This window comes from Petromyzon marinus, chromosome 11 (assembly GCF_048934315.1).
Source record: "Petromyzon marinus isolate PM22_M1 ecotype Great Lakes invasive population chromosome 11, UKy_Petmar_22M1.pri1.0, whole genome shotgun sequence".
Lineage (NCBI taxonomy): Eukaryota > Metazoa > Chordata > Hyperoartia > Petromyzontiformes > Petromyzontidae > Petromyzon > Petromyzon marinus.
In genome coordinates, this window is record NC_133677.1 from 15,490,546 (window position 1) to 15,505,234 (window position 14,689).

The 14,689-nt window shown below is 44.6% G+C and overlaps 1 protein-coding gene across 5 annotated transcripts in view; it reads left to right on the plus strand.

The window, feature by feature from the left end:
- LOC116941175 (uncharacterized) overlaps positions 1-14,689 on the plus strand; it is a 71,186-nt gene that overhangs the window by 19,160 nt on the left and 37,337 nt on the right. For all 5 annotated transcript variants that reach the window (XM_076066408.1, XM_076066410.1, XM_076066406.1 and 2 more), the window contains 3 exons: positions 1,601-3,850; positions 5,901-6,008; positions 12,965-13,092. In XM_076066408.1, the coding sequence (XP_075922523.1) occupies positions 1,601-3,850; positions 5,901-6,008; positions 12,965-13,092 (2,486 nt within the window). The remainder of the gene's footprint in view (positions 1-1,600; positions 3,851-5,900; positions 6,009-12,964; positions 13,093-14,689) is intronic.

Genomic DNA, 14,689 nt, shown 5'->3' on the forward strand with positions numbered 1-14,689 from the left:
GAGTGCTGGCTGATCGCTGAGCAGTCTCCACCCCGCCTAGCGAGGAGCAGCAGGGTGTCACCCTTGCAGCCAGCTGTGTCCATTCCAGCGTCATCATCAATACCTTTACCATGCTTTGTAATGCTCAAACAATCATCCCTATCTGGCGTCTTCATTGCTCTCGCAAGGAGGTTGGAAATCCCATCTCATACACTTCGTTATATGGGAATATTTTGTTTATATCTGTAAATGAATTTGAAATCACCCATGAAAATATTCTGCCCCGTCTGAGCTCACACATTGACAATGCATCCTTAGTCTTGTCGTCGGCACCATTCCCTTACAATGAAGATTATTTAACATCTAGGAATTCGCAGGCAATGTTATTTTTCATAATTGATTTGTATTTTATGCCAAATTTCTGTTATTACCTTTCATAAGGAAAATGCATTGGAACTCGTCAGGTGAATAAATTATAAATGAATAGCTGTAATCAGTTTTAACAACATTGTGACAGTGGGCAACATTTAACATTCAAGTTATGCAGTGGGTCTCAGAAAAAAGCAGATTTGCATCCTGAGCCTATGTGTACCTGTTAAATCTACAAAGTCTGCTTGCAATTGTCTGAGAATGTCCAGCTATTCTTGGCCTCGCACACCATCCTGACCAAAGGCCTTTTGTAGGGCAAAGTGTATGGCCGTTAACTGGCCCTTAAATAAATGTAGGGCCTTGTCAAGCGCTAGCAAGTGGCTTTCTGTGGCTGGGCATGGCCCTGCCACAAGGACACCAAAAACACCATCTTCCCTTCACGGTGATGGTGAATCAGATGAAACCATTCACTAACCGTGGCTATTTCTAAGTGTGATTAAAAGTGGAGGAAGTATTTCTGTAAACATTATTTTGGAGTGGAGGTTTTCAATTTCTGTGCAGTACTGTTATAGAATTTAGGTAAATGACTTAGTTGTTCCAGGAATGGCAGTTAAATTTAGAAAAACTGTTTTATATGTTAGACCTAAAATAGATTTTGTACAGCAATACCACATTTATGTTTTTTCCTTTATTGATTGTCTTCTGTTCATGTAACAACTTTCACATAACCCAAGTTTTCCAATGTCATTTCTATCTCGACTGCTTGCCTTGCTAGATTAGTGCTTCCCAACCTTTGTTCAATAGATTCTACCATTAAACTTAAGGGGATTCATAACTGAATATGATGTGTACAGGGTTGTTTTATTAAAGTACAGGCATCCACGATTTTCTCTTGTCAACTCAAGCTCTACAATAAAACTGCTATGTGTTTTACTGTGCATCAAATGTAATATTTGAATGCATAAACTTCCTGTTGAGCAGCTTATCTGGAGTGCTGTTTACAGGGTTACAACAGCCCTCACTGCAGTGGAGACTAAGATTCCAATGGGGACTTCAAAGAGTACATAATTGAAAAAGGTTGGGAACCACTGCTGTAGGAATCCTGTATGTCGAGAATCTCCTTGTGTTGCTTGTTATGTTCTTGCATTAGATTGCTTGTCTTTCTGTTGGTTAACATTGCTTTCTTCTATATGTCTTGAAATGTGTCCTCATACCTTCACATCCACTAAAACTTGTGTCTTTATCTCTACAGTGTCGTTGCTGATGGTGACACCATTAGCAGCGATCCACTTCTTCACATTTCCACTGCACTAAAAGAACCTCTCAATATGGAGTGCATAACCTCTAATAACATTGGCGTTTCTGAGCTCGAATCTCAAGAAGTATTGGCTTCCGATTGTCACTTGAAAATACAAAATAGTAATTTTCCTCCTAGCAAAGGAGAAATAGTTGAAAATCTCTGCTTTGGAGACGGGAGTGATACTTTGGAAGCAAATGATGTGGAAGGAAATGAAACATATTCACTAGCTATTACCACATCACATGAACAACGTATTGAAAACAGTACATCAGAATCGGTGACTGTAGAACATCTTAACACTCCATGTATAAGTTGTGCAGACCCTACGCTTACTACAGTAGGGACCGATGACCAAGAGAGCCACGATGTGGGATCTGGCACCTGTGCTGAATTTATTTTCAATCTTGGCTTGGGCGACTGCCAGGAGAACACGGATAAATTATCACCTGATGAGGATTCTAACACCGAGTTGTTTTGTACATTTCCCACCGATGCACATGATGAGGACACAAATGAGAGTTACAATGCCGCACATTCAGATCTTTCTGATAAATCGGCTTACAACACAATTGAACAAGATTGTAGCCTTGAGAATGACATTACTCGCGATCCTCAAGATGACATTGAGCATCTCAGTATTCTCCATGCAGATCGCTCCGACACGTGTGCCGAAAACATAGACGACGCTCCGCTTGAAGGAAACTGCCGTATTAATGATTTTGTCGGTCAACCTCAAAGTGGCATTGATAGTGAAGTTGCAGATAATGCAGAAATTGAACCGGCTGGAGAGTTGGACAGAGATGCAGCTTGTCATCCTGAAACAAATAAAGTTATAACAGAAGTGAAGGATTCGGGTAACCAACTTGACTTACAAGCTGAATTAAAGTTCAACTCTGACTTGCCCTGGCAAACAACGATTGTCCCTCTGTCATCGAATTTGAACGACCATGGGGAAGAGTGCATTACCCCGCATGTGGAAACAGGAGACTCGAGTGAACTTCGTCATGGAACCCCCATCGTAAATGAAGAAGTCTGGCTCTCTGATGCCGTTCAGGACGACCCTGCATCTCACGGAGATGTGGTTGCTATTGGAACAACCTGCACCCTTTTTCAAGATGATCTTAGTTCTTTGGTTGAAACCAGACACCATGGTGATGCAAATAATTTGCTTCATGACGTCGATTACTTGATTGAGGAAAAAGCAAATGGAAAGGAGATTTACAAGGCAAATGAGAATGGCACAATTGAAACACAGCAGCAAGAAGAGCGAATTGAAACCTCAAGCAGTGCGAGTGAAGAGAGCATGCTGCTGCACCCCGAGAGCGTGCTGCTGCACCCATTGAGCAGCGCGAGTGAAGAGAGTGTGCTGCTGCACCCCGAGAGCAGTGCGAGTGAAGAGAGCGTGCTGCTGCACCCCGAGAGCGTGCTGCTGCACCCCGAGAGCGTGCTGCTGCACCCCTTGAGCAGCGCGAGTGAAGAGAGCGTGCTGCCGCACCCCGAGAGCAGTGCGAGTGAAGAGAGCGTGCTGCTGCACCCCGAGAGCGTGCTGCTGCACCCCGAGAGCGTGCTGCTGCACCCCTTGAGCAACGCGAGTGAAGAGAGCGTGCTGCTGCACCCCGAGAGCAGCGCGAGTGAAGAGAGCGTGCTGCTGCACCCCGAGAACGTGCTGCTGCACCCCGAGAGCGTGCTGCTGCACCCCTTGAGCAGCGCGAGTGAAGAGAGCGTGCTGCCGCACCCCGAGAGCAGTGCGAGTGAAGAGAGCGCGCTGCTGCACCCCGAGAGCAGCGCGAGTGAAGAGAGCGTGCTGCTGCACCCCGAGAGCAGCGCGAGTGAAGAGAGCGTGCTGCTGCACCCCGAGAGCGTGCTGCTGCACCCCGAGAACAGTGCGAGTGAAGAGAGCGTGCTGCTGCACCCCTTGAGCAGCGCGAGTGAAGAGAGCGTGCTGCTGCACCCCGAGAGCGTGCTGCTGCACCCCGAGAGCAGCGCGAGTGAAGAGAGCGTGCTGCTGCACCCCGAGAGCAGCGCCAGTGAAGAGAACGTGCTGCTGCACCCCTTGGGCACCGACTCGCTCGCAGATCCACAACATCGGATTGCAGATATCAGTGAAGAAATGCCATCGTGCTCTGACAGAGCCCCAGAACACCAAAGTCCGATGTCTTCCTTAACCATTTCCAGCATCCACAGTGTGGTGGTCCCTCTGAGGTAATAATAATAATAAAGGTTCCTTCACACTAACAGTGTAAGCTTGAGTTGTGCCAGCAACATCATAGTGCACCCAGCGCAAGCCTTCCTTGCCATGCTGATGGCCATGCTGTCCAAATTATCTTTGAAATTTTCAAATTAAGGGAGGAAAAAAAATACAAACATGCTGTACAAAGTATACTTGTTTAAAATGTCTTTGAAAAACATCATTTTCAATCATTGCTAAATAAAGTAAATGTAAATCAAGCATTTCTTTGGGGCGATGTTGCTGTGTATTCTCCAAATGTAGTAATTTTATGGTGATTTTTTTCAAATTTAGAGCGTTGTGTCGGCTTACATAGCCTATTGTTTGCATAACATCACGGGATCTGTAGTGCTCGGTGTGAAGCAGACAGCCCGTATTTATGAATACACCCACAGTTTTAACCAGGGTGGCATTAGGATTTGAACCATGAACCTCGACAACAAAGGCGTTACCACGCAGCCATGTCACTGCCCCAATATACAACCGATCTTCCCTCTAGGGGCTTATAACCTAGCAGTGGGTCGTGTCCTCTGAGGGCCTTTCGACTTCCCTGAGGTGCACTCTAATGTTTGGCTTCAGAAACCCGCTCTAACCTCATAAGCAAATTAAATAATAGTTTGTTCCTCGGTTTACATTTATTGAGTGATTGTGCGTCACTGAGGAAGATCCTCCTTTGGGACCTTTAGCGATGTCATAATACTGTGCACATGGGAGTAAAGTAGACTGACAAAACAAACAAACCTTGTACTTCAGGGCTTGTAACAATCCACTGAAATTCCACGCAGATGTTGTAAACCTACTTGCTGTGCTTCCACTGCAACCATCTCATTGGCCTATCTCATTCAGTCTACGTCTCTTCTTGATCCACCCATACTGCTTCAATAGTTGCTGGATTACAGGCAATGCGCCACCACGTCTGGTCCGCATATAGCTGGAGGACAACGGACTGTTTTGTACTTCCGAGGTGTAATCTAACTTATGATTGTCCTCCCGTTAACGTGAATTGTGAGTGCAGAGTGCGAGCGACCGCTTCATGTCCGTGCTGTAGTCTGTGGTGCGCCGCTCGCGGCTGGTGATGGTCTTTAAGTGGCACACGATAACTAGGCGCCTCTGTTTCACAGAATTGCTTGTGATCTCCGTTGAGGTCTTCTCACGTTAAAAGCAATTGTAGAACCTCTCCAGCCCCCCGTAGGCACGTGCAAAGGCTGCTGCAAGCTCGGTGCTTGATATGGGAAATTTGTTGGCTAACATCAGCCGGTGCATTTATCAACAGTTAAATGCCAGTGGCACAACTTTAGCCCAATTTGCTTTGGGAGCGACATAGTGTGGCTGTAGAGTAAAGAGATTGATGCTTCGGCACGAAATGAGACGCCCGTGTGAAGTAGAAGCAAGACTTGTGCTCCGTGCCACCGCTTGCTTCCTTCGCCTTTCCAGACATGTTTGTCATTGCAAGCCGTCTGTTTCCGATTTAAACTATTTTCAATTAATTGTCAAAAACTCTGTGAAAAAGTTAACTTTATATATAAAAAAATCTCACTCCCAGCCCCGGGACGTGGAGAGTTGGTGGGGATGAGTTCAAAAGTTGACTCTTGGGGCCCCGGGGCTCCTGGGCTCCTGGGGCATGAGGGAGGGGCTATAGCCCGGGCATTGCTGGGGATTCTGAGCCAAGAGCTGCAGCAGGACCTGACCAGTACTGGGCTGGCAGAATAATGGGGTTTCTAGCCAGCGGAGTAATGAGGCATTCATTAAGTAGTTTTCCACCAAGCCAGATGATTTGATGAACCGGGCATCTAGGTGTAGTACAGAACTGCATTTTGTAGCTGGCCTGCACACAGCATTGAAACATTTTCATAAATATGGTTACTCAGTGTTGCTTAGCGATGTCGTGTTTCCTTCGTGTTACACCGTGTGTGTTTTACACAGTGACACCATGTGTATGTAACACCATGTTACGCTGTGTGTGTTGTACTGTGTTACACCATATGTGTGTGTGTTAAACCGTGTGTCTGTGTGTGGGTGGCTCAGCCTGGAGAGTGAGCCGTGCACCACCACCACCACGGCAGGTGACGAGGCTCCAGAGCAGCTGCAGACCGGCCTGGAGAATCCCTCACAATCTTTCTTTTCATTTGAAAGGTATTTTCAGTGCTATTAATGGGGTAATTTATTTTCAACATTCATATTTTTTATTCAATTAAGTACCATTTTTATATTGAATGGTGTTAATTTTCTCCCGACAAGTATCTTATTTCTACAGCAATTAATAATGAACTCCTGCAATATGTTTTTTTAACTTCTGGGTTGTCTTCACAAGTTTTGAACGTTTGCGAAGTTCGCTTGATCCATTCCAGCTTGGTACCACGGACAGCCCATTTTGGCATAACACACTCTGTACCATTCCCGAGGTTTCAGTCTCGTGGAAGTAGGCGAGTGCAATGCTTGCACTGCGCTCCGTGTGCTGTAGCTCTTCCAACTTACCCTGAATTCTGGGTTATTTGAGTGGTTTCAAATAGGGTTTACTCTACATATGTTACCATTATTAAGTGTAGCAGGTGCCAATAACATTTTGTCGCGTTTTGTTTTGATTTCTTAACTCGCACCTAATACTCACCATTTGCACCAACACGCACCGTTAACACTTTTCACTCGCGCTGTAACTCGCCACTGACATTAATCGCTAAACATCATGACATACACGGGCACTTTTGTTAATGCCACTCATGCTCACCACGTACTAATGCACTCGCCATTCACACACGCTGTTCACACGAGCACTCACCACTTTACCACACATCCGATTTGCACGGTTGGCTACGTACGGTGCGAAAGAAGTTCTACATACATGTACATACACATCCTCCTAGTACATGTGGCCCTGCCCTACGGTTGGTGTGAGTCGACATCCATTGATCCACACCAGCCCCTTCCACTGTCTTAATCTCCTGCCCCCCCTCGCTCCTACTCACTCTGTTCGCTGTAAGGGGAACCGGTTTGTGCGTCATGCACACACCCAGTCTGAGTGCCGTCGCGTAGCCATTCGGCGATTCTATTTATCGAACAGCTCATGTGTGCGACCCATGTTTATCTTGAGCGCTCTATTGCAACCTTCATGACTGAGTTCTTACGTAATTTCTTTCAGTTACCATTAATTGCATACACAGTATGTATCTCTACTTGTAATTTTGCTTCGTTTTCGTTTTCCGTGGTTGGTGTCCACGTTTTCGTTTGTTTCCCATGTGCTTTCTCCGTTTTCGTTTTCCCATGTGTTTTCGTCCGATTTGTTGACTGCATTGGTATTTGCATGTCCATGCACGGTTACCCTTCCCTTCCCCCACCTCTACAGCCTATATAAGTCCCGTACGTTATCCCTCCGGGCGTCTTTCTGTGTGTGCCTCTCCATGTGTGTGTGTGTGTCTCTTGGTGTGGTGTTGCTCGTTGTGTCCCTCTGTACTGCCCAAAACACCTTTCCCTGTGTCTTCTCTGTGTATGTATCTCTGTTACCTTGTAGCTCGTGTCTGTTCACGAGTCCTTATCCTCTGTTTACATTGGTGTGTTCAACCTAGAAGATGAACACAAGATTTAGCAGTCTTTTGAAATACATGGTTCGCGTCTCCCATCTTGCTGTATTTGCCTTCGTGTGATGTCCCTCTGTGTGTGATGTCCCTCTGTGTGTTCCCTCGCTGTGTGGTTTACGCCATTTTCACCTGAGGACGAGCGCTTGTGTTGCGTTCGAAACGTGATTTATTTTAACTTTATTTCTACATACGTGACTTTACCGGAAGAACCAATTAGTATATTAATTGCATGTCTTGACTATCGGTTTACATTTATATGTAGGTGAAATGGCTAAATTTTAGGGCTGGGTAGGGTTATGAAGAATGCTGAACAATACAGAAAAATGGTTTTGATATCTTATATTTTTATGAAGGGCCTTGGATTCTAAGAACTTGGATGACTGCATCATTTACCACCAATTATAAAGCGTGGTTTGCTTTGGCAATTGGTATCGTATTGTCTGTTATAGGATCTGGTAGATCTTATATGGGTAATCAAAGATAGGACTAAAACATTTTCCATATCCTACTTGCTGATGTCGTTTGGTTGTCCTCTACATGTTTAATTATTTGGTCCCTATGCTCTTCGTGAATAGTCTACAAGAGGGTATTAGTTTTGTGTACATTCATATCGCCTATGTCGCCTTGTCTAAATGGAATAATGAAAGAGGCATCATTATACAATGGAGGTGTTAAATTTCTGCGTAACTCGCTAATAGATAGGGCTGCTTAGTTGTTCCCACAGCTGTCCTGCTTTCTTCTGGGTCCCCACAGTGAGCCCTTGTATCTATGGAACCTTTTTGCCAGTATTCCTTGCAGAAGGTATCCATTTGCTGTTTGAACATCTTAACACCTATTTTATTGCCAGAAAGGGTAAAACCTATTCTTATTTTTCATACAGTAATTCATTGCGTTCCTGGGAACGTTCAATGTCTTCATTCTGCAAGCGTACAACTTCGAATTAAGTCGATGATGTGTCCGCCCCAAGCTGTTTTCGTGATCTAATTTCCACAACACTTGCATCTGGCAATCGGTGAGTGGAAATATGATGTGGCATTTAAACAGTAGGCTATTTATAATTGTTACTTGGGAGGTTACTAAAATGTTCATCATAGTCAATTATCCTGACAAACGTACGCATAGAACACAGCCGCCCAAGTCCACTTTTGCTGTCTTGTTGAAGACTGCTGCCCTCTGCTTGCCCAAGTGGCGCTACGCAGAGATTCTCACATCCAGCCGAGTGACTCGGGGCACACGTGTTTTTCAGCATTATAGACTTTTGGTGTCACACATTTAGTTTTCATTTCGTTTTCTGAGACTGGGACATCATAACTGCATGATTGATAACTACAGTTTAAAATATTATAATTTTGGATATATTGAAGGTAATTGTATCAGCTTTGTATGCCTCTGAGACTTGTACATTAAAAAAGACTGATAAAGATGATATCTTGGCACTCGAAATGTATTGCTACAGAAGGATACTCCATCTAAGCTGGACCCAACGAGTGACCAACATATAATTTAAAAAAAGGTTACACTTCGAAGAAGACAACCTGATGATGCAGGCAGTGGCACTATTTGGACACATGTAGGATGAACAACAACAGGAAATTTTAAAGTGTTGTTGTTCAGAGGACGACCTAACAGCGAATGTTTTGATGACGACAAGAGATTAGTGCCAGAAAGATGTGGCCACTATTTGAGCATTTTGGCACAAGACAGAGGAAAGTGGAAACAAATGACGAAATGTGCAGTGGACACCTACGGGATATCTGCCCATGGATCGTGATGATGAATTTTAGCATTATAATCTTTAAATTTATGAGACAATGTTAAGTGTTTATCAGAAATGGTGAGTGGTAACATGTTATTGCATTACAGCTGTGTGAAATTACTACATTTTTAGGACTGGGTAGGATCCAATCATCTTTCCTGCGGATATCATGAAGAATGCTGAACAAAGCAGTTTTAAAACGTCTTCCACATAAAATATTCAAATTTTCATTAAATATCAGCCAGGCCTGTTGTTTTTATAGGGCCACTGAGAGCCGTCTATTATTCATATAAGGTAATTGTGTCGAAAATTTGGCGAGGGCTGTCCCGCTTGAAAATACGCATACCGGATGTCATCTGTGAAGGGCTCTGATGGCCCTTGTTATGTCAGGTAGCGTCAGGATTTGCAATCAGTGTCCTCCGTCTAAAATGGGAAGCTCCACTACGTCTGATTCGTTTTTTGTTGATTCATTTTGCATATTATTTTTGGTCTTCAAAAATGTTAATATTCTGCTCACGAAGGTACATGTTGCATACGCAACTCAAACTCACTGTATACATTAAATGTACGAGAAGTGAGCAGGGTATATTTTTGGTATATTTTAAAGCTTTGTTAAGGCTTTTACCCACGTGCTTGGTTTATTTAGCTCAGCAGGGTAATGAAATTCCATGGCAACCCCAATGATGTCCTCTGTCAGGCTCATTCCACAAGCAGCAGGGAGAAGCCAATGGAATGAAAGGAATGTACCAGCTCAGTGAGATGGTAGGGAAGGAGAATTAATTAAGGATTCCTCCTCAGTCACATGTTAGCTTTTAACTGCTTTATTGTGATTTGGTTTTCTTTGATGTTTTTATGAATCCTCCCTATTCTGCCACGTAAGCGTAATGCAGTTGCTGTTCTGGAATAAAGAGATGTAGTGAGCTGCTGTTATTTGCAGAGGCAAAAACTGGGCTCCACCCTTGAAGAGAGAATGATGTAATGGAACTGCGCAGACACTGCAACGAGCCCTTGCTGAGCGCCTACCAGTGGGGTGGGACTGCTCACATGCGAGCAGCGCCGTAGCGTTTACAATGTAGCTGCGGCAAAAAATACCGAGTCTTGGGTTTCTGGGCTGCTTCGTTTTAAATGGCGTGTCCTCCCAGTCAGTTGTGGGTATAATTGATGGCCTGGAGGTTTTTGTTGCAAGCAAAAGGCGACTTGTTTACATCTGCATGTCAATGAAGAAGCGCTCTGAAGCAAGGCTGCTGTGGCAGCGTTGACGACACAAACCGCCCGTGCTGGGCCTGTTGCTCGGCGGGGCCGGGCGTCGTGCCGCCGTGCGCACCGCTGCCCCAGCGGCAGCGATGGGCAGCGTGCAGTCGCAGCAGCCCCCCGGGGTAGGCGTGCAGGAGACGGCCGAGCCACTGTAAGTGCTGCGTGCATCGTGTGCGTAGGCCCGCTTGTCTGCAGATGCACATGCCCCGATTGTGTGTGGGCCTTGTAAAACCAAGGAGACGTTTTGTCAGAAGTGTAGATTTTGTGCTGTTGGGCTGACAGACTATTTACCAAAAAAAATGTCCACAGTGTTTTGCGTTTGTGACTCGGTGAAGGTTGTGGGGGTCACAGGTAGAGCATGCTGCCCGGAGATGCTGTCGAGATGGATTGTTGCCTTCATTTGTGTCACCTCCGTCTGTGTGCTTGCATTGTGTTCAGGTGGAACATCGTCTCAATGTTTCATGGGAAGGCTTACTGTAACAATTGAAAGAGCGAACCATCTTGATTTTAATTTGATTAGTGAGTGTAAGTATAAATTCGATTTTAATGTTTTTAGTTGGAACATTGACAAAAAAAGATTCAAATGTAACATTTTCTGCAGTGAAAGCGGTGTTTGTGCTTTTTTTATTTGGTTATAATTTGAATGATCGCTTGACTGACTGAAATATTTCCAGTTAATATAATAAAAGCCACATTCTAGTACTTATCACGCCTAAGCCAAGAGCTTGTTTTATAGATTAGATCTGCTTTGTTTTCTTCCTGTATCTCCGTGTGTCTGGCTACGAACAGCCAACCACTGCATACAGTACAGCTGTGTTCTTCAACTGGTGGCACACAGCCCAGAGGCAGACCACGGAGCCTCTTGGAGTGGCCCGCTGGGACGTAAAGAGATGCAGATTAGTGAGATGAAAGAGCGATAAACAAGGACTAGAGATGAGAGAGCTGTAGATGATATATACCAATCAGTGGTCACATTTACAGGATGGATCTGAAATATAGATACTGACGAAGAAAATTTGAACAATAACTGAAGAGTGAAAACTCTTTGGTTCTAAATTAATCGTGGATAGGTGCGTGATTGGCATTGCACGGACAGAGAAAAAGGACCACACGGCTCGGAGAACAAACGTCAGTGACGTGGGTTTGGGCAGGACTTGCTGTTGTTGGAAAGGGATCGTGGCTGTTGGTCTTGAGACTGATGAAAGAGTGGAAGCCAAAGAGGACGAGATGCTTAAGAGAGTGTCCGTGAAGGAGATGGAATGGTGAGATAAGTTCCCACGTAGGAGCTGAGTGAATTGTTGCATCGTGTTGCCGTGAGGGATGACGATGACTTGGGGAGGACTCGTCCAGCAGTGGATAGGGTTGCCATGTGATGTTGCGAAGTCTGCACGTGACCTTTGGATGTGCGGACGTTACACGGCGTGGCCCCAGTGGTATGATGCGTTTGCCGCTTGTTGAAGAAGTTGTCGCTTCCAATTTGGCAGGTTGCCTTGGGTAATACCAAAAGAGTAATTACATTTGATGTGCCGGCATAGTTTGTGTGATTTTATTCGGTTTTTTTGGTATTTCTGATTTTCCCAGGAGGGATATTTTCAGAAAATGTCCTCTATTGGTCGATGCTTTGACTCTAAAATTTTGTTTGGATTTACAATAACAAACTGAAATAAATATGTGATAAGCAACAATAGAAATGTGCACAAATTGTCATTGATACTGCACTTTAAGATTAGATTGCGTTTCCTAACCGAGGGGAACTGTGATGAGGTTGTAGACAATGCCCTGCTACCATATAGTATATCACACTAATTATGCATGGCTGTACATCTAATAGAATAATCAATACAGTACGAACATTTAGTCTTGATAATCATTATATGACTCTATACTGTTTTGTGGACTAAGGGATCATTATTTGTTTGTTATTCAAGGAATATCTCATTCGTAATACTTGCTGTTCATTCGCATAAAGTTGACCCTGCTATGAAGGCATTGTTTAGCACTGGTTTTAAACCCTATGGTATTCAGACCTCCCAGTCTAAGACCACTGGCCCCTGTGCCACCAACACTTCCCCCCCCCCCTTTAGTTTCTGGAAGATTTTGGTAACACTAATCAACATTCTCCCAGACGTGTTTTCTTCCTCGGCTGTTAGTCTATCATTAAGTCTTATCCACTGGATATATCATCCCTTTCAGCGGCGTGACCTGCCCATGTGCTCTCACATTTCGTATTCAATCTTCTGGTCATCCTTACTACAGAGCCACTACAGAGCCACTACAGTTGGCAATACTCATAATACAAAGCCCATCAACTTAATTATGGCCCACATCTATGTATAATAAAGTGGAGGATACGTGCTTTCTCTGCCTAGGAATCAATAACGAGGACGTGCTTTTGGTTGCTTTTATATCATGTCCTCATAAGTGCCAGCTTCCCCTAAGCATTTTGCTACAGGCTGGGCTACATTCCTGAATTAAAGAAGGCTGTTGATCTCTTACGTTTTTTGCAGGAGCTCTGATTCGGAAGGTGCATTCGAAACCCCAGAACAAACAACACCAGTCCACGCCGCACATTTTCAGCAGGACGCACTCGACGTTGAGGCTGAGTCTGCACAACTCAACTTGGGAAACCCCACTGGTAAGATGAAATTCGAAGGAGTGCGAGATTGAGAAATGGGGGATATTTGCTTGGCCATTAGTCAATTAAGTACTTTAGGTGGCATGAGGTTGGTTTGATCATTTGTGCCTCTGCAATCCTTCATTCTTTGTGGCAGCGTTATGGGTAGGTGGAATATAATTTGAAAGTGGGGCCTTATCAAGGGTGAGGACAGACCCCTTTTGTAATACAATTCCCAAAAGCAGTTGAGCCTCCAGTAGGCCAATGATGGTAACATCAGGGTAGCGGAACCTTGGAGTGATCCATGACAACCGAGTGACAATTGTACCTACAACAGTGTGGCTGGTTTGGGTAAGTATAGCAAAACCAAAGACAGGTTGATATTATTAGGTTTTTTTTACGTGGCTAAGAATCATTTAGGCCTAAGCTGATTTACAATAATGACCCACAGAAGACCTTGGTGAGAATAAGTCAAGTTAAAGCAGTGAATAAATCACAACATTGAGTAGCAAACGCATTCGAGAAAAACAACATTTAAGTCGTGCACCACTCAAGCAGCACTGGCAGTAGGTAACACAGAAATATAACGCCAACTGGCATGGGGTTCACGAACCACTTGCGCAAGAAAAGGGATAGCTAAAGGAATACTTTTAAAAGGCCAGGGAAGGAAGAGATTCCAGCTGAAACCACCCAGTGAGCTCGTTCCAAAAGTGAACAGTGGCAACTAAATGACTCCTCACCATAGCCGGATCTCACAACAGGTACATTAATGAGAAGTTTCGAGGAGCTTCTAAGGCAGCGTGATGAGGACTGCAAAGAAATGCGGTCACGGAGGTATTGCCTGATTTGTTTTGGAGCCTCCAATAAGCGAATGGTAGCACAAACATTGGGAGAGGGTTATCGACTGGCCCATGTTTCACCATAAACCAACCACTATGCCATGAGTTCAGATACAAGTTCGACCCCCAGCTTGTTTAAGCATTCCATGAGCAGGCCATGTATCCGAGATTTAGGTACAATATAAACGACAGAAACATGTGAAAATATGGCAGCAAACAAGACGGACGTAATAGGAATGACACAAATGAGAAAGACGGCACAAATGGACAGTGAAAATAACAGCCAATACAAACGAGGCGGTATGCATGAGGCAGGCCCTACACATTAAATGATACACACGGTACAAATAAGACAATATTTCTGACACCATAGAGAAAGTAAAAAGAGAGCGAGCGTACACAGCAGGGGGTGGGAGAAGCTGTGCTGGAGGCTGTTGAAGCAGAGGTGGTGTGTGTGCGGAGCGGGGGGGTTCACTGGCAGTGTGGGGGTCGTGTTCGGTGGCCATTGATACGAACTTCAACCACGGAGCGGGCACGACCGTGGCGCCCGTCAGCTTCTCTACAGCGTAGTGGAGAGGAGCTTTTGCTGAAACTCACTTCATTGGTCCTTGCTGCGTTTCACTTCGTATGCTGTCTGACTGCATTTAATATATATACACACTTGGCATATTGGACAACAATCATTATTATTCTTCCATTGGGTGGTGGCTCTAAAATATATGAAGATGCATACTCTGACATCGTTGAATGTGACATGTTAAGTGCAGGTACAGTGAGAG